The sequence below is a fragment of the Auxenochlorella protothecoides genome (genome assembly GCF_000733215.1).
Source record: "Auxenochlorella protothecoides strain 0710 unplaced genomic scaffold scaffold82, whole genome shotgun sequence".
Taxonomy (NCBI): Eukaryota; Viridiplantae; Chlorophyta; class Trebouxiophyceae; order Chlorellales; family Chlorellaceae; genus Auxenochlorella; species Auxenochlorella protothecoides.
The window spans coordinates 52,291-74,473 of record NW_011934215.1 but is presented as its reverse complement, the minus strand read 5'-3'; the positions used below and the strand labels follow the sequence as shown (position 1 = coordinate 74,473).

General features: G+C 63.0%; 7 protein-coding genes across 7 annotated transcripts in view; 3 read left to right on the top strand and 4 right to left on the bottom strand.

Annotated features, from left to right (window-relative positions):
* Positions 1-47: 47 nt before the first annotated feature.
* On the bottom strand, positions 48-5,099 carry F751_6105 (Alpha N-terminal protein methyltransferase 1; the record flags this gene model as incomplete). The annotated part of the gene is made up of 10 exons (XM_011399738.1): positions 48-51; positions 254-319; positions 432-555; positions 721-894; positions 1,027-1,107; positions 1,461-1,653; positions 2,667-2,792; positions 2,960-3,026; positions 3,193-3,455; positions 4,371-5,099. 10 exons carry the CDS (start codon positions 5,097-5,099, stop codon positions 48-50), a joined length of 1,827 nt encoding a protein of 608 aa, XP_011398040.1.
* A 3,624-nt stretch (positions 5,100-8,723) lies between these two features.
* F751_6104 (24-hydroxycholesterol 7-alpha-hydroxylase) lies at positions 8,724-11,993 on the bottom strand (the record flags this gene model as incomplete). The annotated part of the gene is made up of 9 exons (XM_011399737.1): positions 8,724-8,964; positions 9,088-9,269; positions 9,537-9,812; positions 10,026-10,146; positions 10,320-10,651; positions 10,865-10,985; positions 11,159-11,329; positions 11,493-11,665; positions 11,907-11,993. The coding sequence occupies 9 exons, from the start codon at positions 11,991-11,993 to the stop codon at positions 8,724-8,726; spliced, it is 1,704 nt and encodes a 567-aa protein (XP_011398039.1).
* A 2,250-nt stretch (positions 11,994-14,243) lies between these two features.
* On the bottom strand, positions 14,244-14,522 carry F751_6103 (hypothetical protein; the record flags this gene model as incomplete). The annotated part of the gene is made up of 1 exon (XM_011399736.1): positions 14,244-14,522. The coding sequence occupies one exon, from the start codon at positions 14,520-14,522 to the stop codon at positions 14,244-14,246; it is 279 nt and encodes a 92-aa protein (XP_011398038.1).
* F751_6102 (Uracil phosphoribosyltransferase) lies at positions 14,275-15,309 on the top strand (the record flags this gene model as incomplete). The annotated part of the gene is made up of 3 exons (XM_011399735.1): positions 14,275-14,334; positions 14,699-14,914; positions 15,076-15,309. The coding sequence occupies 3 exons, from the start codon at positions 14,275-14,277 to the stop codon at positions 15,307-15,309; spliced, it is 510 nt and encodes a 169-aa protein (XP_011398037.1).
* A 61-nt stretch (positions 15,310-15,370) lies between these two features.
* F751_6101 (Uracil phosphoribosyltransferase, chloroplastic) lies at positions 15,371-15,824 on the top strand (the record flags this gene model as incomplete). Its single annotated transcript, XM_011399734.1, has 2 exons — positions 15,371-15,503; positions 15,742-15,824. 2 exons carry the CDS (start codon positions 15,371-15,373, stop codon positions 15,822-15,824), a joined length of 216 nt encoding a protein of 71 aa, XP_011398036.1.
* A 444-nt stretch (positions 15,825-16,268) lies between these two features.
* F751_6100 (Protochlorophyllide reductase, chloroplastic) lies at positions 16,269-18,385 on the bottom strand (the record flags this gene model as incomplete). Its single annotated transcript, XM_011399733.1, has 5 exons — positions 16,269-16,346; positions 16,533-16,610; positions 16,852-16,978; positions 17,216-17,775; positions 18,083-18,385. The coding sequence occupies 5 exons, from the start codon at positions 18,383-18,385 to the stop codon at positions 16,269-16,271; spliced, it is 1,146 nt and encodes a 381-aa protein (XP_011398035.1).
* Positions 18,386-20,817: 2,432 nt separating this feature from the next.
* F751_6099 (Lin-54-like protein) overlaps positions 20,818-22,183 on the top strand; it is a gene marked incomplete at both ends in the record, with an annotated part of 3,648 nt that continues 2,282 nt past the window's right edge. Inside the window, 5 exons of the mRNA XM_011399732.1 lie at positions 20,818-21,018; positions 21,253-21,262; positions 21,484-21,583; positions 21,718-21,840; positions 22,053-22,116. Coding sequence (XP_011398034.1) covers positions 20,818-21,018; positions 21,253-21,262; positions 21,484-21,583; positions 21,718-21,840; positions 22,053-22,116 — 498 coding nt within the window. The remainder of the gene's footprint in view (positions 21,019-21,252; positions 21,263-21,483; positions 21,584-21,717; positions 21,841-22,052; positions 22,117-22,183) is intronic.

Below are 22,183 nucleotides of genomic sequence, written 5' to 3'. Positions count from 1 at the left end.
CTAGGGATGGCACCATCACGTCTGCTTCGCGGTTAGTGCATACATCCTCACCTGGAAATGGTACGAGGAATGTGAAGGGACAGGGTTTGTCATCCCTTTCTTCACATGGGGCACGATCAGCTATTTCACCCGCTCGCTGACAGTGTAAGCTCATAGATTCATTCCCCACTTTGCACCCTGACCGAGCCCGAGACCAGGTCCTGCCACACCACCCTCGTCACTTGCCTTGAAGAGCCCCCGTGGAAACCCGGACTGCGTGGCAGAATGTGCAAGCGTGAGGCCGCCCTTGGAGAACAGCTCCAAGTAATACTTGTGGTTCCTGGAATGGGTTTGGGGACATGTGACGAGCGAGGTGGCAGGCACGCATCCACTCACAGCATTGGGGATGCTGGTGGCAGGTCTGACATGCAAATTGCACCCATGGACCTCACCTCGTTATGCTGCAGTCGGAGCGGTCCACCACGAATCCATCTGGACAGACATTCTCCTTTACAAAGACGAAGCCGCCGGGCTTCAACGCCTTGGCACAGCGCTGGAAGAACGCGATGGCATCCTCTGCACACGCAGTTGGAACAGAGCGGGGTGATGCGTGGGGGCAGAACGAGCGTGGATCGATCCAAACTACGGCGGAAGCTGTCCCCAATCACGTGAGGATATCCCTGATCGCAGCAGGGCGCCTGCCCCAACCCCTGGCAGCTGCCTCCATCACTTCAGCCCCACCATCTGTGAGGTACAGGACTGCCCACTGCAGCCAGAGCGCGTTGTAGCGCTGGGGCTCCGGGTGGAAGGCCTCCAGCCCCTGCTGGAAGTAGTTGACTACGCAATGGCCGGGTGGGATGCCATCCTTCCCAGCTCGGCCCTCGAAGGCTGTCCGCGCCCTCTCCAGCAGGTGCGCTGAGGAGTGGACATTGGACGGTGGATTGAGAGGTGCACCCTGCACTTCTAAAGCAGCTGCGTGTGGTCTGGGGCTAGTCATAGAGCCCCAAACCTCAGCACCCGATGCCAGTGGCCCTGCCCAGTACACACCCGATGGCTCCACCAGGTCGACCTCCTGGTAGGTGTGCAGAAGCAGGGCCTGGGTCACCCTGCCGATGCCAGCTCCGCAATCTGCAAGTCGAGAAAGCGCAGCACACAGCGTTGAAGACTAGCATCTTCTCCAGTGAGATCAGCATGGGACGTAACATGCTGAAAAGCTCGATTCGGAGATGAAATTTCATTCCCCAATCGCACTGCTCGCAAAAACGTTCCGACCTGCTGCGACCAGGGGATCATCTGATACCTCACCGGGCTTAGCTCGGACCCCCAGAGCCTGGATGTACAAAGGCAAGAGAATGGATGGTGCGATCATCGTGTGTTCCAGAAAGTCGCACAGAAAGGTGCAAGCTCCCCATCCACACTGGCACCCTACAACGGTCCCCACACTCTGTGGTAACAACCCTAAGCATCCGACATTAAGTCACCTACCTTGGCCAGAAACTTCCTACTATCCACTATATCAGGGTCAGAGAGCTCTCCGAATCCCCCCAGCACGCCATCGTCGCTGGCCTCCTGGGTGTCCCAGTATCGCACCGCCTGGTCATACCACTGCGGCCCAGCCCCGGAGGACCGTGCGGCTGCGACCTCATCCCAGAACTCTTGAGGCGAAGCGTACTCCTTCGAAGAGTAACGGAAATGGCTTTGAAATATGTTTCAGAGCTCTTTGAAGAGCCTTCGTTCTTGCAAGCGGGGACCGTATCACCCCGCGCATGCTCACCTTGCCTTCGCCGTCACCACCACGACACTCCATGTTTGTGGCAGCCTCCACCCGCGCCGGATGCTCAAAGGTAAGCAGTGTTACGTCGAGAATCACTCTGGCTACTCTTCATTTATTTTCATTGCTGATGCTTGGCACTTGCTTCGAAAGTCTGATGGGTGGGTTGAAAAGTCTGATGAGCGCGCGCGAGAACGCAGCAGGCATCTCGGGGGGTCCAGCAGAGGTATCTAAACTTGGATGTCAACGCTTTTCTGGGGCCCCCTCTGACATTGCTCTAAGTGCTGCTTACAAAAGGCTAGAATCACACAAACGCCAGAGAATGGCCTGACATGTATGCATATAGGGGTGGGCATGCCCTTGCGCCAGCAAGATTATCATCAAATTGTAGTATAGGACCAAATCCAGCTGGCGGAAGGGATGCATCAGCCTCCCAAGAAATGGAAGTTCCTGAAGGGGCAAGTTTGCACAAGGTAGTATGAAAGAAGCAGTCATGGATGGAGAAGACAGCGTGACGTCATGGGGCACACCTCCACCTAGAAGCTGTTGACATGACGCAGGGGGGCATGGGCGCCATCCTGGGCAGCACCCCCGGAATCCGGCAGGGTCAGGCCCTGCTGGAGAATGTGCACCAGAACTCCCTGCTGCCGCTGCAGCTTATCAATCTGCATAGGGGCCACGAGGTAGTTCCTCAATGGCATGCAAGTGGGGGGCCCACAAGAGTTGCAGGGCACCTCCCACACACTCAGGCACACCGGGTGGGGCTCTTGATGAGTCAAGACTGCAGCGGCATCCAAGAAAGGGCGATCTGGACACGCCACGCCAGCTGGTACCAATGTCTGCCACGCAGAGAATCCCTGAAACGTGGGCCAGTCTCCACACGCATGCCAAGGTCCCCTCGCCGCCTCCCACCCACCTTGTCCTGCAGGTCTTGGTCTCGCCTGGACTTCTTGTACCTGGACACCGCAGCACTGATCTTGTTCTTTTCCCGCCGAGTCCTCCGCCTCAACTCCTCAGCGGGGAGCAGGCGGTTGGCGGGATCCTTTTGATGCGGCAAGGGGTGACAGGGGGTATTATCACTGAGTCCACCTGTTTGCAGCTCAGGCCCCCCGCCCATGGACCACAGCATGCCTTCCTGTGTCCAACTCCAGGTCCCGGATGCATGTGTGAGACATCCACCGGTCTCATGGACAACAAGTTCCCAATTACCTGCATCAGACGGACGAGCACCTCGCTCGTGGTGGGTTCCACCATGCCGTCTGCCAGGTGGACATCCCTGACCCAGCAGGAATTTGGGGGGCAGGCATACTCAGCTTAAGGCTCAAACATGTGGGTAATCCACAGGATGACGGCAGGGGTTGGTCGTAAGTGCTGCTTCCTAGACTTCTGAACAATCTCAGCCCCTCAATCTCAACCCCCCTCCATCCCACACCCCCGCCCACCTGGCTTGCCGTGGCCGCCCCCGCTTCCTGCCATCGCCCTGGGGCCCCAGTACCTCGCCCATCCACCGGTCCAGGCTGGCGGTGCTCCAGCCCAGCTCCTGGGCCAGGCTGCGACAGGAGGCCTCGTAGCTCCAGTCCTGGGTGAAGCTGAGCAGCGCCGCCTCCTGCTTCACGGCGACGCCAGAGGAGAGGCCCGGGCTGGAAAGCGGGGCCGGGTCGTCCACATCCATGGAGGAGGATGTGCCTGCCTGGTCCGGGGACGCCTGTTCATGGAGGTGTGTGGGGTGGGGTGGGGTGGGGGGTGGAGGGGGGGGCGCGCTGCCTGTACAAGCTTCATGATCGAGGGTAGGTGAAAGCTTATCAGGGTCGAGGGACTCAACAGTCTGCAACATGTCCCCCGCCCACCCACCGATCTCCTAGCCCCACATCCGCCTCTGCAAGGGCGGTATGCAGCAAACCCCCTCACAGCAGCCCCCACGCACCGCTCTGGCTGGAGCGAGGCTGCGCATGGGCCGAGGGCCAGCAGGCTTGAGGACGGCAGGTCGCACCGTCACCTGCCACCCCGCCTCGTCTTCAGCCTCGGGCCGGGGCGGCGGCGCGGCCGCGGCCGGGTCCCTTAGGACATCACTCGGCGCCGTCGCGCCGACGGGTTCCGCCCCACCGCCCGCCGGCGCCGCGCCGGCGGCCTGGGCCAGCACCAGCTGCGTCAGCGACACGCTGCGTGCGCTCTGGCCAGGGCTGGGCGGGGCGGGGCTGCCCGTCGACTCTGCCGCGGCCGCGGCCGCCGCCACGCGATCGGAAAGGGCCTCGGGGGGTGCCTTTTCCGTACTGCCACTCTGCGCCCGGCGCGTCTTTGCCACGCGCGAGGGCGGGGGCGGCGCCCTCTGCCACCGGGATACCAGGGGACCCATGCCCCAGGGCACGAGGGGCTCTGGGGGTCGAGGCGCGTAGTCCGTCAGCCGCAGCATCCCTGGCCCACCGGAGTGGCCGCGCGGCGCCGGGTCCTGGGCGCCCGGCGTCGTGCGCTCTGCGGGAGCTTCGACGCGGGGCGAGGAGTCGCCGGTCGCCGCGAGGGCGCGTGGGTCCCTGGGCGGCACGCTCGCCGCCGGGGCACCGGGGGCCCCGCCGCCCGCTCGCCCCGCGCGGGCCGGCAGGCCCACCACCCGCCCCTCCAGCACGCGCGAGCGGCGTACGGCCCCCTCCCGGTCGGCGAGCGTGAGGGAGAGCGCGTGCGGGGGCACCCCCCCGACCATCATGCTGCCTGTGGCGGTTCGCAGGAGCGGGGAGGGGGCCCCCTCTGGCGGGAGGGCGGACGGAGCTCGGCCAGTCGCCGGCAGGTGGCCGGACGCGGAGTATCCAGCTGCCGGCAGGTGGCCGGACGCCGACTGCTCGGACGCCGACAGGTAGGCCGGCGCCAGATGTCCGGCTGCAGGAAGGTGGCTGGATGCGGAGTATCCAGCCGCCGGCAGGTATGCCGCGTGCCCGACCACGGGCGACGCCGCGGGCGCCAGCGCCTGAGCCAGACTGCCCGGTTCCGCCGCTGCCAGCGGATGGGCTGCATGACCTTGCATGGAGACTGCGACGGCCGGCCCCGCCGGGGGCTGGGTGACGGAGGTACTGCGCGGGCTGATGCTGGCGGCGGGGATGAGGCCGATGGCCTCCGCTGTGTCCTGCAGCGTGCGCAGCCGCCGCCCGCCGGAGCTGGAGGAACGCGGAGCCGATTCTGGGGACGCGGACCGTGGGCCCCCGGGTCCGAGGGGCGCCGGCGCAGCGCCTGGGTCTCGGACAGGCTCGGGCAGGGGGGAAAGGGGGGGGAGGGCGCCCTGCTGGGCCTCCGTCTCCACGGCCCACTCCCGCATCTGCCCCGCCAGCAGCGCAGTCAGGCTCGGCTCCTGCAGGAAGGCCATCAGGTTGCCGCTGCCCTCCTCGCATCCCAACGAGCGCGTGGGGCTGTGGGAGGAGGGGGTCGGGGGGGGGGGGGGGCATGGCGACGGGGGAGAGGGTGCCTGGTGACACACAGCCTCTGGTACTACTGTGGTGTGTGCTTTGGTCAGCAGGGCTCAGTGTCTCCTCGGCCCACTCGGTGAGTCCCCGCCCATTTGTCAAGCATGCCCACTCCGTCAGGCAGTTGATGAGACAGCACTGTGATTTGCATGCCTTGTCAAGGTGGATTCTCCAACTTCTTAAGCACGCATTTTACCTGAGGTTTGCGCGGAGGAGCTCGTCCAGGACATTGTCGGACGTCAGGTGGCGGAGGTGGGCGTCTGGCACGGATGGAGGAGGGCCGGCGGGGGCCTCCTCTGGAATCGAGAAAAAGGAACCTGGAGGAGATGCAAGGAGAGGGGCCGCTGAGTGGAGTGGGGAGGAACGCACGCCCGGAAGTCCCCCATTCCCGGAAGAGCTGGGCAGGGGCACCTGCACCGCATCTCAGACCAGAGAGGTCGCCCCCCCCTGTCTGACCACCGTGTCTTCTCGTCCCGACTCGCAACATGCAGATTTCATCATTATGTGAACGGAACACGCACCTGCCGTCCTCTCGCCCAGCAATTCCTGCCAGTCTGCGCTCCCTAATGTGAGGTGCCGCAAGGGGCCCCGTGGCCCAATTGTCATAGCAGGAGTGTCTGACGCTCACAGGCGAGGCCCAAAGAGGCTGCCACGCATTCTATATCCAGTGGATGCGGTCGCAGAGGAGGTTGGCCGGGATGTGCGGGTTGCGACAGCACTCGGCCTTGAAGGTCCAGACCCTCCACACTGCAGGTCCGGAGGGGGGCCTCAGCTTGTATGACAAAGCCCAAATTACACCGTCCTGCACTTTAATAGGCATTAGATCTCGCATAAAGGGCGTCTACTCCTGTGCAGTGCTCGCATCGCCATCCTCTCGCAGCAGTGTCGGGCAAGTGCTCAAAAGGGGGGAATCCCGGGTCGAACGGAGTTTTCCGCGTGCTGGGTCGGTCCGGGAGCCTTTCCGAGAGAGAATCCACGCGCTCCAAAACAGCAATATCGGAAGGGCAAATGCGCTCTTGGATCGGAAACACAGGAAGTTCTTTCCAACGCGCTCTTTTCTGTCCTCCATTGGGTCCCGCCATACAGCGCCGTGCCTGTGCTGCAATACCTGGAGGAAGAAGTTGACCATGCGCTTCCTCGGAAGCTATGCCAAGTACGGTCCAGGGATCAACGACCCGAGCTCTATTGGCTTAGATGCAGATAGTATGGCCAGATCGGACTCCGTGGGAGACAGAGATGAGTGCATCGCCTCCCGCAGAGTAGGCGCAGATCACTTGTGCAGCACACCCACCTCGACCACCACCTCCCACTCCGTGGGTAGAAGGAGCGATTAATATTATGACCAGACCAACTCTTCCTTTCGAAGCAATTCGTGACCCTCGGATCCGCCCTATGCACCCGCAGGAGTCGGCGGTAGTTGACGCCGGGGCTCCTTCCGAGCGGTCGGGGCCGTCGCTCGCCGCCGCACGGTGCGAGTGGGAGGCTCGAAAGAGGAGGACCCACAGGGGCGAATCTGCCACTCCTCGCTTCGGGATGCCTTGGAAATCACAACTTGATCGAATAGAGAATCAGGTCATCGCTGAAATGGACAAACTGCAGCAGCTGGGCGCGACACTCAGGCGACCGCCAACAGTGACGTCTAAAATGAAGACGAATCGATGTGACAGCGAGCAGTGTCCCCCTCCACAACCGACAGGCATGATGCAAAGGCCCAGAGTGGATCCAGTTGCTCGGCACAGGTGGGCGACGGTGCCGGTGTGCGGGGCGATGGGGTTGACAGGCCAAGTTACTCTCTTAACACTGTGCATGCTGATCTCAGCTAGGTCCTGTACTCTTTCCTGGGTTGTTCGGTCAGGAGGATGGTGAAGGCAGCATCGGAATGTGATCCATGTACACTCCCTGCCCCATCCAGGGAGCTGGAGATGATCTGGGCAGCAGACCCATTTCTGACCGCTGGTGGTCATGAGCGCCGAGCTCGGCGGCCCCTCCAAGGCTACTCAGAATACTTTGCGGGGCTGCATGGTGCAGTTTGACCTTGAGTGACACTCCCTGTCAGCCACACAACCCTCATCGTCGCTGGTGGTTGTACTCAGGACTGATCGTGGCAGCCACATGCAATTGTTGTTGAAAATGGGAGGACGACAGGGCTTACGAATGTTGCAGAAGGCTGTACACCTTGGACTTACACTGCAGTTTCACGAAGGTGTAGGAGAAGCACAGCAAGAAGCAAGGATGTGAGCAGGGGAATGGAGCATTGGCAGGCAGAGGATGTACAATAGCGCTAAGCAATCCCCTGGTCATCGATACCAAAGGTACATAATAAACAGGACAACAGCAAAGACTCCACCGTAGAGGATGTAGCTTCGTCCCTGGGGTCCATTCATTACCTGCAAGTCACAGACGCAGTACAATGTGGAGCGTTGTTGATGTCGTAAGCCCGGCTTGCAAGCACCGGGATCCCTTTCATTCCACAATGCCCCGCAACATCAAGCTCTCACCTGCTTAAACTTGTTGGCAGATGCTCTCAGGCCCAGCTGTATCCCGCTCATGCTCATTGACTGCAGAGTGGGGAGGATGGTGCAAGAGCGTGAGCTGCAAAGGTAACAGCTGGAAGACCATGTACCTCGTACATATCTGTATACAAACCTCGAGGCCATGTCAGCACATCACTGTGCCAATGTGTGGCCTCTTGTCGTTCCTCACCATGTTATCAAGCACAGTATGGTGTTCTTCCACCTCTGCATGAATGCCGCTTGTTATCTGCGGAGGAAAGCATGTGTTGGGAATCTGGCGGGGCTCACACCTCAGAGAACTGGGCCTGCCGCTCAACCTCCTCCAGCAGAAACTGCGAGTCCCACTCACATTCCTCAGCATGCCTACGCGATCCCCAAGGGCTGCAATGTCGCGATCATTCTCCTTCTCGAGGGACTCCGGATCCACAGCCTGCACGGGACGCCGTGAATGCTGAAGTTTTGGCGTACAACGACCGAAACCCCACCAGCCCAGCGGTGTTGGTGAGGCCCCCCTCACCTGCGGGGCAGAGCTCGCTCCAAACAGAGGGGCCCGACGATCTCTGCGTGGATGAGAATAGATAAAGCATTATTTGAGGAGGAGATGGACACATTGCTCTTGCACTGCTGACCCTGAAGGCAGTCTTGATAGTCCTGCTACCGCGAGACCAGCCCGAGACTTGCCTGGCGAGCGACGACATCCCGAAACTCGATCTCACATGCCCGAGCCAGATCGACGAAGACAATTTTAGGACGAAGGGACTCGCACGAAGCCCTTGGATGTCTGTCGTGGAGTGTACTGGGTTTTCGACCACGCAGGTCCACGTGGGAGACTCGGCAGAGTTGCAGCCGGTTACAATCGTTGCGAAGGCACCGTGGACAATTCTTCCAAGCGCCTTGGAGTGTGGAATGAAACATGTGCTGGGCCTACCAAGAGCAGTGTAAGTGCTGACCCTGACTAGAAGATCAGTACGGGTGGAAAAAGGACAAAGCAATGAGCAAGCTTGGCGCTCCTCTTCAGGGCACTGCCGGCCCATACCAGCAACCCTTCTCCTTTGCTGAGACCCAGCAGGGAGCAGCGGGAACCTTGATCCCAAGCAGCTTTCGGAAGTCGGGGGCAGGGAGGCATCCATGGGGATCCCCCATCCCCCCCTCCCACTGCTGCTGCAGGTTGTCCCGCGCCAGCGTCGGGCAGGACAGCAGGATCATGCCCACGACCAGCGCGACCTCCGCCTCCGCAAAGTAGCGCCCTGGACACCTGTACAGGCACGGACCGGGATGCAAACTCCAGTCAGACTGTCAGGCGGTAAGGACGCCGAGCACAGAGGCAATGGCCGTCCGCATCCATGTGCCCCTAAATCTCGGCCCGGCTCCCCCTCACCTGTACTTCCCGCCCCCGAATGCAAGGCCCGCCACCCCGCCGACGCCCAAGATGCTGGAGTGCAGTGCCGTCTTCCCGCACAGGAGCATGCCCTCCCGGTCCGGATTGTAGTGCCGGGCATCCGGCCCATACAGCCTCTCGTCGCTGTGGCTCTCAAAGGGGGATGTGGCCAGCACAGACCCCTGTCGCGGTGGGCCACGGCAGGCATTGGGTGAGATGAAGCGGAGTCGGGCGGCAGCAGGGGGCCTTGCATGGAACATGACCAGTGCCCCATGACGGGTCAGGGAGCAGGAGGTGCACCCCCGCCGCCGCGGTGGGGCAGAGACCTTGCAAACTGTGCCAGCGGCCCAGGCGCTGCCGGCCCAGGCGCCAGCGCGATCGCTGTCGTCTGCTGCCCCCGGCACCTCACGGGGACCAGACCCGAGCAGATCCCACCACCCAGCACCCACCTTCTCAAGCAGCAGGCCCTCCCGGCCTGGGAGTCGGAGCATCACGTCCGAGGCCGCGATCCGCACGTCGATGGAGGGGGCCCGCAGCCGGATGGTCTCCGCGATGCACTTGTTTAGCGCGCTACTCCGGGAGCAGGCCAGGTCCACCAGGCTGGCCGCGGGGTCGGTGCTGGAGCGCGTCGCATGCAGCTCCGCCTCCACGCGCTCCCGATATGCAGCATTCTCTGGGAGCAGCAGGAACGCAAGCGTCCAGAAGGCCGTGGGAGTGGCGTTCGCCTGCGTGCATGTGGGGGGAGTGACGGGTCAAGAGGTTGGCGGGGGGGGGGATGCTGGGCATGCGGAGAAAGTCATCAGGCCCAGTGGGCGTAGGAGCCCCTCCATGCTTCGATTAGACATCGCGGGCTTGCGACCCGGCGCGAGGCTCTATGAAATCAAGCTCCCAACCCATCGCTGCCTTGGGATCGCCCAGGTTCATCCCCTTCTCCTCACCTGAGACGCCCACATGAAGCACAGCATCATGTTGGGTGTGCAGCTGTCGGGCAGCTGCACGTCATCAATCAGCCTCTTCACCACCGTCCCCTTGCCGATGCTGTCCCTGAGCAGCGCTTGCCTGCAAGGAGCGAGGATGGAGGGGGGCCAGCTGGTCAGTTGGGTCTGAGGTGGTGCCTGCTCTGCCGGCTGTGGGTTCAGGCTGGCTGCCAGTCATGGCCTCTGGGACCTCACACAGGCTGGCCACCGCTGGCAAGCCCATCTCCAGCGATGGACCAGGGCCACCACGCTCACCGGAACGTCTCCACCAGCCTTGATCGGGCCCGGAGGAAGGGCCACTGGAGGCAGAGTGGCACCGGCGAGGCAGCCATCTCGAAACCCGACTCAAAGGTCTGGAAAGACTGCAGCAGCGAGGCGACGTCGACCTCCTCAAGGAAGCTGGACCCAAAGAATGTGCTCACCGAGCTGCGGAAAGTGATGTCCTGGATATATTTACAGAGATCGACCTGGGGGTCGGTGCTGGAGCGCGTCGCATGCAGCTCCGCCTCCACGCGCTCCCGATATGCAGCATTCTCTGGGAGCAGCAGGAACGCAAGCGTCCAGAAGGCCGTGGGAGTGGCGTTCGCCTGCGTGCATGTGGGGGGAGTGACGGGTCAAGAGGTTGGCGGGGGGGGGGATGCTGGGCATGCGGAGAAAGTCATCAGGCCCAGTGGGCGTAGGAGCCCCTCCATGCTTCGATTAGACATCGCGGGCTTGCGACCCGGCGCGAGGCTCTATGAAATCAAGCTCCCAACCCATCGCTGCCTTGGGATCGCCCAGGTTCATCCCCTTCTCCTCACCTGAGACGCCCACATGAAGCACAGCATCATGTTGGGTGTGCAGCTGTCGGGCAGCTGCACGTCATCAATCAGCCTCTTCACCACCGTCCCCTTGCCGATGCTGTCCCTGAGCAGCGCTTGCCTGCAAGGAGCGAGGATGGAGGGGGGCCAGCTGGTCAGTTGGGTCTGAGGTGGTGCCTGCTCTGCCGGCTGTGGGTTCAGGCTGGCTGCCAGTCATGGCCTCTGGGACCTCACACAGGCTGGCCACCGCTGGCAAGCCCATCTCCAGCGATGGACCAGGGCCACCACGCTCACCGGAACGTCTCCACCAGCCTTGATCGGGCCCGGAGGAAGGGCCACTGGAGGCAGAGTGGCACCGGCGAGGCAGCCATCTCGAAACCCGACTCAAAGGTCTGGAAAGACTGCAGCAGCGAGGCGACGTCGACCTCCTCAAGGAAGCTGGACCCAAAGAATGTGCTCACCGAGCTGCGGAAAGTGATGTCCTGGATATATTTACAGAGATCGACCTGGTGGGGGGGGGGGGGGGGGGGGGGGGGTCCCCACGGGGGACGGAGTCAGCGGGCCCGTGGCCATGGCGGCGAGCTCGGGCAGCACAGCGGCATGGTACCCCCCCCATGCTACTCCGCACCCTACCCGGCCACGCAGGGGGTTGACCTCCAGCTCCCGGCGCAGGAAGGAGTGAAGGGGGTGGAGTATGTTTGGGAGCGTGCCTGGGACCAGCTGCCACCGCAGTGTGCGCAGCATGAGCCCGTGCTTGCCAACAAAGTGCTGAGGAGGAAGCCCGAAGACCCGGTCCGTGAACTGTGGGGATGGGGAATGGGCCATGAATTGGAAAAGGGGCGAGAGTGCAGCCATTTGCCAAAGGCGGGAGACCGACAGGCCAACCCCGTGCCCTTGGGCACAATGCAGCCCAGCAGTTTGCGCCAATGGGGAATGGTTGGTTCCCATGGCCCCCATCCAGCACAACTTCTGAGTATGCACAACCGGACTCCAGTCTCCATGACAGGCTGAAACTTCATGAGCCGGGAGCCAACATGCGCACCTGTTGTACAGCGGGTCCAAAGCTTATTTGATCCTCTGGGGCCGTGAAAAAGGGGGCATATGCCTCGGGTGCCAGGAGCCAGGTCATTTTCTGACCGAGCACCCTGAGGGTGAACACGTCCCCATACTGCGAGGGACAACATGATGGAAGCAAGGTTCAGTTCCTCTGTCTATGGCACCAGTAATCGCTCGCCATAGGGTTGCGGGCGGTGTGCCATGAAGCCCGTCGCAGGTGGGTGTCAGCGACGAAAATCCACATGAAACCGCACCGCACCCGTACCTGTGCGTGACAGGCAGCGATAAACTTTGAACCTCTCCGACCCAGTGCCAGAACACTCCCGAGAAGGGGAAGCCCAGGAATAATTGGCGGTTGTGGGAGTCCGGGAGACCCTCGGAGGCGAGAGGTCCACGCGACAGCCAGGCCCAGCAGCAAGCAGGCGAGGGCGGCGATGCACCCTCCCTGCTCGACCTCAAGCCAGACTGTCAGCAAGAACATCCTCCATGACTGAAAAGAATTGGACTTCATTGCTGCTCCGCTGTAGTAAGGGGTCACCCGTGCGAAATCCGTGAGAATCTTAGCTGGGGTCTCTGGGCAACGGTACGTTGCGCCTTATGCATAACACCCACGTCCAGGGGTCGACCTTTTCAGTCCATCAAATCGTATTGGTTCAGCTGCGTTGGCAACTCCTTATGGGCATCGTGGCCTCCTCAGGCTCCGGCTTCCGCTGCGGACACTCGTCATTCCCCCTCCTCTTTCGGGAGCGGTACGTGGCGTGGCTCCTTGGGAGTGAGAGGCACCTACCCCTGGCTAGCTGTACCGCACACACACTGTACTGCGTTGCAACACCTTAACCTGGTCATTCAGTGAGCATCCTGCTGGTATGGCGTAGGTATTGCTACAGACCGGTTCCGAGAGAGCCTTAGGGCAGGAAGCCCTCGTACCTGCGCCACCTTCGGCCTGTCCGCGCTGCTGTTACACTTGGTTTCGGAACACGATCATCGACCACACCGCTGCTCCGTCCTTGAGACCTTCTCTCCTTCTCATGTTGAGCCGGCCTTGTATCTCGCTGTGCAGTTCTCAGCGCTTGCACACCTGCGTCGCAGTCCTGAGAACCCCGCTCGCCGCCCCCCGCCCTGCCAGAAGAGACACCTCTTGCCGAGACTCGCCGTCACCTTGCGAGAAACTCGTTCGTCGTAACAACTCAATAACGTCCGCCGTCGACTCCCGGTTTGGACACGCCCCTTCCTCCGCCCGCACCCGAGACTCGCCTCCGTGACCACCGTTGCATCATTGCGATCCGAGCTGCCGACTTTCTGGCGGATGCCCTCGAGGCAGACGACGTGGACACTATGCTCATACAGAAGTACTCCGATGCCGACCACCCCACCACCTTCGTCTCCTGCCCCCCTCCTCCCCTCTGGATTTAAGTTTGCGATTCACGAACCCGAGGCCGCCGCTGAGTACGCCTCAACTCACGGCGGCCCTGCATCGAGAGCGCCATGTCCTGAATAGTGTTCCCCACTGATCACCAGGCTCTGAAGTGGCTGCTTACAATGAAACCCAATAAGGAGGCCGCCCTCCCTCTCTGGGTAACATCTCAGAGATGCTTGACATACAGAATGCCGCCAGCGCTGCGCCTGATGCCCCATCCTGCAGCTCCGACCGCCACCTCCTGGACTTCCGACATTGGTGACTTCATTCCTGTCCTGATCTACCCGGGGGACTCATCAATCGTCAGGCTACCTGCACCATGCCCTCCACCATCACCAATTCCTCTTCCCAGTGTCTCCTGGAGGAGGGCCGATTTCGTCGCAAGGACTCCAACGCATTGTATGAGCCCAAGGCCAGCGACCTCTGCCACTGTCTCCTCAAAGGTATCGACAAGCCGGGCTTTGCTGGGAAGCCGCGGTGCAATGGTACATAGGAGTTTTGGTGGCAGGCCTACACCTGTCCTGGCCCCGCCAGGGTGCAACGGATGCCTCTGATCTCCTCAGTGTCCCTGTTGAATGGGTCCAGCTGCGTTTACAAATGCCGCTTTCATCGTTGCTTCCTGGGGCTCGCCATTTAGTGCATGCTGAAGACGGCATGGTGCACCCATGCACCTGGCTGAGGGGTATATATGGCATCCTGTGCTCCATTGCAACACCTTGTCCTCGCCATTCCAATAGGCTGGAGTTTGGCTGACCAAAAGAAGGTCACAACCCGGTTGTAAAGGGCGTGTAGGGCAGAAAGACGAGTACGTCACCTTCCCGACATGGGCGGGGATGGCGAGGTGACGGGGATGGCGAGGTGACGGGGATGGGAGAATTGCGGAGGTAACCACGCCCAGTATTCGATTCAGATATCATCAGCCAAAGTATTCGCAAGAATGTACGATTGTAACACAGCGTCAGCTCCAACTCCATTGCTGGGACATGCCTCAGGGGTTGTGAGTGCGAAGAGCGGCATGAATGCCTCCCTCCTCTTCCGAGCCTCTGCTCTGAGGAGAGGGGCCCCTGGCAGAATCGCGCATCGCCATGCGCGCACAGTTTGCCAGTCATCGAACCTGAAGACCCAACAGACGCTGGTGTGGAGTGCAGGGACCCCCAGGAGGCATCTGACGAGTGCGGCCTGCATGGCACGCGAGCGTGCCTCCCTGCTTCATGCAGACCTTCGCCCCGCTCACCGCGTTGCCGAGTGTCGTGCTTCCAGTTGTGTGCAGTCTCACACAGGCTTTCGTGTCGTGCGGGCATTCCAAGCCGCCGACCACGGGCGTGCACTGCCCTGATTCCCCCCATGCACTCCATCCCCAGGTATTTGTGCCCCCCCACCCCCTCGTGTCCCACTGGGTGGCCGTGGCGCGCAACGCTGCCAGCCCGCCCCCCATGTTCCGCGCTGCGCTGGCCGAGCTGGGCCGCCTCCTCATCTACGAAGCCACCAGGGACTGGCTGCCCACCCTGGAGGGCAGTGTGGCGACGCCATGCGGCACCGCAGAAGTGACGTTCATCGACCCCGGGCAGCCCGTGAAGGTGGGATCCTGCGAGTGGCCGGGCCTTCCCGAGGCCCTGCAGCTGCCCCTGGCTGTGTTAATCGCTCCTGGAGGGGCGGTGGACTTTGGCAACCGAGAAATGAACAGCTGGCTGCTGCTGCCAGGGTTATCATGTGCAGACCCCCACAACCATTACGCCAGGTGGTGCCCATCCTACGGGCCGGCCTGACGCTGCTGGAGAGCGCGGCGACCCTGCTGCCCTCCTCCCAGACCTTCCACGTGGGGTACCGCCGTGACGAGGAGACGCTGGTCGCCACGCCCTACCTCAACAAGCTTCCCGCCAGCTTCACACCCGAGGACCGCATCCTTGTCACAGACCCCATGCTGGCTACAGGCAAGGCAGCAAGGCATGGGAATGGGGAAATGGGGGGATAGAGGGGCCCATTCCCCACCCCCTGCGCTCAATCCCGGGTGTCCCCATCCCACAGGAGGCACGATGCGGCAAGTGATCCAGGATCTGGTGGATCGGGGGGCGGCGCCCGGCATGATCCGCATCGTCAGCGCTGTCTGCGCCCCGCCGGCCCTCAAGCTCCTGGCCGACAAGTTTGTGGGCCTCAAGATATACACTGGTGAGGGATGGAGGGCAGTGCGCGGCGGCACAGGAAGTGCTGCGCCACGTGTGAGGAGGGACAGCATAGCAACCCAGGGTCAAACAATGTCAGTGCCTGCCTGTATGGGCGGCCGCCACTGTCTGATCAGACCCCCAGGTGCTGCTTTGGCCGAGGGAAGGGGAGCGGATGTGGGGCAGTCTGATGCTGACGTAGAGCTCTGCCGCCGTCAAATTGTGAACGGATCCCTCCCCCACAGGTATCATCGACGCCGAAGTGAATGAGCAGGGGTTCATCATCCCTGGTCTCGGAGATGCTGGGGACAGGGCATTCGGCACATGACAGATTGACATTCTACGATGCTGCGTTGTTTTCCTCATTCCATGTCAATCGTGCCTGTAGGTAATACTGGGGTTTGCGACGGGATTGCCGCACACAAACTTGCGCCTTGCCACATCTGTGAAGGACACGCTGAAGGAAGCCTGCCCGGCAACACTCCTGCTCTTCGCATTGGTTCACTGAAGAATGCGCTGCGGTTGTTGACCTTGGAAGAACCCTTCTTAACATGTGAGGGGCAGAGGTTCAGGGAGAGGCATGCAAGGACAAGCACACATCGAATTCTTGGCTGCAGTGGGATCGGCCTGCATCCATGCTGGGCGTTATGGCGCACTCACCATCGCAGTGCGGTTGATGCTGCAGTATGCACTGGAAATGTGATCCCCGTGAAGAACAGCCAACCATGGGACATGAAATCAGGGGGATGGGATTCTCCACTCCATCATCTCCTCAGGCCAGTCCCACCAGGCGCTCAGAGACTTCCCAGAGTCGGCGGCCCTTCTCTCCGTCGGCCACTTCGCCCGACACCTGGAGGGTAGATGAGGAAGACCACTCCAATGAAATGCACTGAACACATGTCATGCACCTTCATTTGCCGCTTGCGGATGCCATTCACACACAATGCTCGACATGCAACAAGCCATCGACTTCTGGTTAGTCAGTACAGCAACCAGATCGCAATCCACCGCCAAAAGGCAGCTTCCTGAAACCCACCTCATTCTCAAATGCCCCAGTGTCGTTATTCCAGCTCCAGTACACGCCAGACTTGCCCAGTGCAGGATCGCTGATGACCTGCGAGGTCATGAACGGAACAGAGTCAGGCTGTCTGATTGGGCAACTCACTGCGATAATCATCCCATATCCACCGAGAAGGTGCAGCGGACTATGCCGGTCCTGATTGCGCCTGATCATTGTTGGGGCTTTCAAGAACATGTGAAATCCGTCATAATTTCGATGGATGGCCCCCCCAAAAAACTGGGTGGCCCTTCCTACTCCCACTCAACAAATGCCCAATCTGAGCAAGAAGGCGCACCTGTGCCAATCGCTTGCCGGCCTCCTCCTCGCTCACATACCCCTTGGTGATGTACTTTTGGAAGAGGGGAAACAGGGTCTTGAACAGGCCGTAGTGGGACCGGAACAAGCCTGATGAAGCGATGCACCTGCAGAGGGTGGGAGTCATGAGTATGAGTGAGAGATGGAAAACAAGGGCCCTGTCACCAAGAGCATGGCGCAGGTGGATGCTACCCTAGTACATGCATTCACTGCTGTGGGCAGCTTGACAAAAGGGGTGTTCTTGTGCAGGCAGGCCATCCTTCTGGAGGTCTCACATCCCAGCCGTATCTCTGCAGGGCCCAGCGGCACCTGTCATAACCCTGTCTCCACCCTGGCCTCCTCACCCGGGGTACAGGGACGAGAAGGTGATCCCCGTGGAGTCGTGGTAGCGGCGGTGCAGCTCCCGCACCGTCAGCATGTTGCAGAGCTTGGAGTCCTTGTAGGCCTTGGCCCCGTCGAACTCGCCGCCGTCGATCATGGGCGAGGCCTGGCCCACCTTGACCCCGGCCTCCAGCCCGCTGAGGTCTCCCAGGTCCGCCTTGGGGGGGACGTTCCCTGCCAGGGTGTTGGTGTTGCCGGTGATGGACCCGACGATGACGAGGCGGGGGGCGGGGAGGGGCGACTTCTTGGGCGCGGCCTTCAGGTCCTCCAGCAGCAGGTTGACCAGGAGGAAGTGCGCGAGGTGGTTGGTGCCCACAGACAGCTCGAAGCCGTCCGCGGTGGGAGTGGGCTCCTTGGCGGTGGGCAGGTAGACGGCCGCGTTGGCCACCAGCGCGTCCAGTCGCCGGCCCGAAGCGCGGAAGCTCTCCACGAAGTCGCGCACGGAGTCGAGGGAGGCCAGGTCCAGGTGCAGGATGGAGTAGGAGTCCCTTGGGATGCCCAGCTCACGGGCCATGCGGGCAGCCTGGGCGGGCATGAAGGGAGGGAGAGGGATTCAGGTGGGTTTTCAACGACACATGTGCGAGAATAGGAGCAGCGAAGGGCGTCTTCAACATGGTGCAAGCTGCCAAAAACATAGTCCAAAGCACAAGGAAAGAATCAATGATGCCATAGAAGTGGGACCAATAGTAAGCTCCTCTGTGTGCCGCCTCGCCCAGAGCATCTGGAGTCAGTCAGTCTCCCCTCGCAACCCTCCCATGGAATCACCCCTATGCAATCACCCCCATGACACCTTGTGCCACGACAGAGGGACGTGTTCTCATCACACCCACCTTGCTGTAGTCCCGCACCGCCATGACCACGTGCCAGTCTCCTGTGGCAGCGAGTGCCTTGGCAGCATTCAGGCCCAGGCCGGAGGACGCCCCCGTGATGATGGCTGTGGGTTTCTGGGTCTCCTTGGAGCCCAACTTCGCACTGCCCGAGCTGGTGCCACGGGTGGCGGGTGGTGAGGCCACGGCCTGGGAGCGCACCGCCAGGCGAGTGTGCCGTGGCTGCCCGGGCTGGCGCTGAGCCGCGGATCGGGAACTGGCGTGGATCGCAGAGATCGAGGACCCGCTGCTGACGACGGGCACCATCGCAATCGACGCCCTCCGACCCGCACCACACACGGATCCAGCAAGATTCATCTGCGGCGGATAAAGAGAGCGTGAGGTGTGTCTTCCTGATCAATCGGGGGGGGAATGGAGTGGGGCAAATAAACCACGCTCCCGTGACTCCATGCAGGACGCACCGCGGATGTCGGCATTGTCCTCCGGGCTTGGCGCTCTTGCTTCAGTAATCGCACTCAATTTGTTCTTATATGTAGTGGGCATTCGCATCCCCGCTCGTAGGCAAATTCGTGCGTCCCTGAATCTGCACCCCGGAGATCCGACAGGGTGAGTCGGGAAGAAAGAGGAGCACGCTGGATATGTCTCCAGCGCCCAGGAATTCCCGGGGACGAAGGTGTGGCTCCCCATCCCAAATGTTCCTCCCGACGAGCACCCACATTTGAATTCCCACGCGCGTCGCGACCGCGGTGACCCAGAGCCCACACCGGCACTAATCCAGCAAGCAGTGGCAGCCCAAATCGGCATCCAGCATCGAGTGTGGTGTTCCATCGTGCTGCGGGCTCGACCCATGGAGCACCCTGCGTGACCCCGACGGCGTGGAACCGGGCCCTGGAGCCATCGATCTGAACCAAGAGCTCCCAAGGCGTGGCAATCGGGTGTCGTCGGGCTAGCCTGCGCCTGGAGCACCCACCAGCAGCGGGGGGCGCTATGGCTCGCATCCCCGAGGCCGACCCCCTTCGCACGCCGGAGCAGCCTCGACGGGCGAAACCCATTACCATGGAGGTACTAGATATGGTGTATGCAATGCCATGGTGCAAGGCGCAGGCTCGTGACGCAGCCTGGCTCATGGTCGGGTGCGAGCTTCCCCCGCCTCCCGCCCATCCCATCCGACCTCCCTCCATGCGCAGGCGGAGCCCTCCCCGTACACGCATTTCGTGTGCCAGCTGCCTGCCATTTCTCCGCCTCGCAGCAATCACAGCGATGGTTTCGGAGCCTTTCAACCTCTGAGCAGCCCGGGCCCAGCAGGCTTCGGCTTCGGCAGAGGGCCCTCCAGGTGGGTGGGTGGGGGGCAGGGGGGGGCCAGGTGAGGCACCGGGTTGTGCAAAGCACTGAGCCTCCTGCTGGACAGGGAGAAGACACCGCGCACACTGCCTTCGGCCGGCCTCCTTGCAATGTTGTTGCGTCACTCCCAGCCTCGTGCTGTGCCTTGCGCAGCCATTGCGACGACTCTCTGAGCTGTGCGGGCGAGAGCACGACTCGAATAGGTAGGCGCGGGGTCTAGGGCTGGACTCAAGACTGCTACCGTGTCGAGAGATGGATGCCCTATTCCAGCTAGGGGCAGCTTCATTGGCAAGGTGCCAGGATGAAGGAATGATTCCCCACCCTGTCTCGCTGCCCCTGCACACATTCCCAGACCTGTACGGTACTGGGATGACCCCCGCAAAGAGTGCACCCGGGGACAAGTCATCCTGGCTGGCATCGCACCACTCCCTCTACCAGGTGCGAATGCGGTCTAGGAGGGCATTCCTGGATGCCTGCCCCCCCGCCCAATCCTCGCCTGCCCAACCTCTCGAGCGCAAAGAGCTCCCCCTCATGTGCAGGGTGGGGGTGTTGAGATGAGCACGACACCGAGCTCTGGGCTTGCCTGCTCGTTCACAGGCACCCGCTATGCCACCCCCACGGCCCCCTTGCGCGACATCTCCAAGAGCTCGCCCCCCCAAAACCCCCCCGCGCAGTCCCCCCGACCCCAGTTGTTCCTCGAGTCTCCGAGCAAGCATGCCTCCCCAGGCCCGCACCGCCAGCGCACCTCCCCGAGCCGCCGCCCGGCGCCCCCGCTGGCCTCCCGCCACGGCGACAGCTCGGCCCCCGCAGGCCCGCGGCTGGCCAGCCCGCCCCCGCGCCGCTCCTTCTTCGCGGCGCTCTTCGACAACGCGTCGCGCGCGTCCCCCCTGCGCCGCGAGAGCACCGCCAGCACCGGCGCGCCCACGCTCTTCGGAGCCACCCCGCCGGCCGCGCGGCGCGAGCTCTCCTTTGCCGGCATGCAGCGGCCGGGGGGCAATGGCGCGGCAGCCGCCCCCGGATCGCACGAGCCGCGCGAGGGCGGCCTCCGCGCCGCGCCCGGCGGCCCACCGTCCCCCGCCCGCCAGGACGCCTCGCTGCCCAGCCAGGCCAGCGTCAAGCGGGAGGGCGGGGGGGGGGAGGACGAGGAGGGGGACGGGCACCGCACGCCGCGGCACCCGGCGGCCGCGCCGCCCGCGCGGCCCATCTCCCCCGGCCTCGAGCGGCTGATGCCCGGCCCGGAGCCGGGGTCGCGGTCGGCCAGCGACGTGGAGGGCGCGGGCCCTGGCCCCGAGGCGACGCCGGCCTTCACGCCGCGCCGCGCGGCGCCCGCCTTCCCCCCGCCGCGTGCCGCCTCCAGCGACGAGGATGAGCGCGAGGAGGCCGCGGCGCTGGTGCACATGGCGCTGCCGCAGTCGCCGGCCTGCGTGTCGCTGGCGCGTGGAGGGCGCGGCACCGCCGGCCCGGCCCTGCTGCCCATCACGCAGCTGCGGCGGGAGGGCAGCGGCGCGGAGGCCGCGGCCGTGGCCAGCCTCTCGCGCCACCTCTCCGCCCCCGCGCCGCCCACCGAGCGCCAGAGCCGGTTGCTGGACAGCCCCGCGGTTCGCGCCGCCTCCCAGGCCGCCATCCTGGAGGCCATGGGGGGCGCGCGGGGGGCGGGCGCCGGCCGTCGCCGCGGCGACGAGGGCGAGGGCATGCCCCTGGGCGCCTCCGCGCCCCTGCCCTGCCTGCGCTCGGCGGGCAGGGCACAGCGCGCGGCCGCGGCCGGCGTGTCGGCCGTGTCGCGGGCGGCGGCGCGGGCGGCCGGCATCGCCGCCGCCCCCCGGCGCGTGCAGGCTGCATCAGGTGTGAGGGGCTGGGAGGGAGTGGGGGTGGTTTGATGAGAGGGGATGGATCCCACACGCCCACGAGGCCCACCTCGACGCCAAGCCCTCCGCGAGGATGTGTTCCCAGGGCCTCTCGCCTGTGCATTCGCCGAGGGGGAAGGGTGGCACAGTCGCAGGCCTAGGTCGGCGCAGCGTGCCGCGTGCCTGATGCACCCTCCGCCCATCTACACCCCGCAGCAGGCCGGTCCCAAGGGGACCGATGCTCGCCAGACGGCACCGCGGACGGAGCCTCGGAGGGTATGGGCGAGGCGCTGTCCTCGCTCTTCCCCTTCCCAACAGGGTAGGTTGTTGGTGCTGGGCCGTGGTCTTCTGACGCCCTCGGCGCGGTTTTCAGCGGCCCGCCTTGCCGTATCCAGATGCACGTGCACCCCTCTTCCACATGAGCCCTGCTTTCCCACACGTCCTGCCTTGCAGCGCGCGGAAGTGCAACTGCAAAAAGTCCAAGTGCCTCAAGCTCTACTGCGACTGCTTCGCGGGCAACGGCTTCTGCGGACCCGCCTGCACCTGCGTCAGCTGCGCCAACCGGGAAGACAATCGGTGGGTGCTGTGAACAGGCACTTGGGGAGGTGCCACCCACCCAGGAAGCTCTTTGGCACGGGCTGTCGTGTGCTCCCTTCTCGGTACCCCCTCTGGCGCGCGCGGGGATCGTTGCAACGAGTGTGTTCGAACATGTCGCGCTGGGGACTGCAAGTTCGGCTGCCTGCTTTCGGCCCTACTTTACCAAAGTCTACCCTCTTTCTCCGGCGCAGGGGTGCTGTGCAGCAGCAGCGCGAGGCCATCCTGATCCGGAACCCGAACGCCTTTGATCAAAAGGTGGGCGTGGAGATGTGCACCTGCTCGGGTGAAGGCAGACCCTCGCAGCCATGCTTGGTTAACGGGG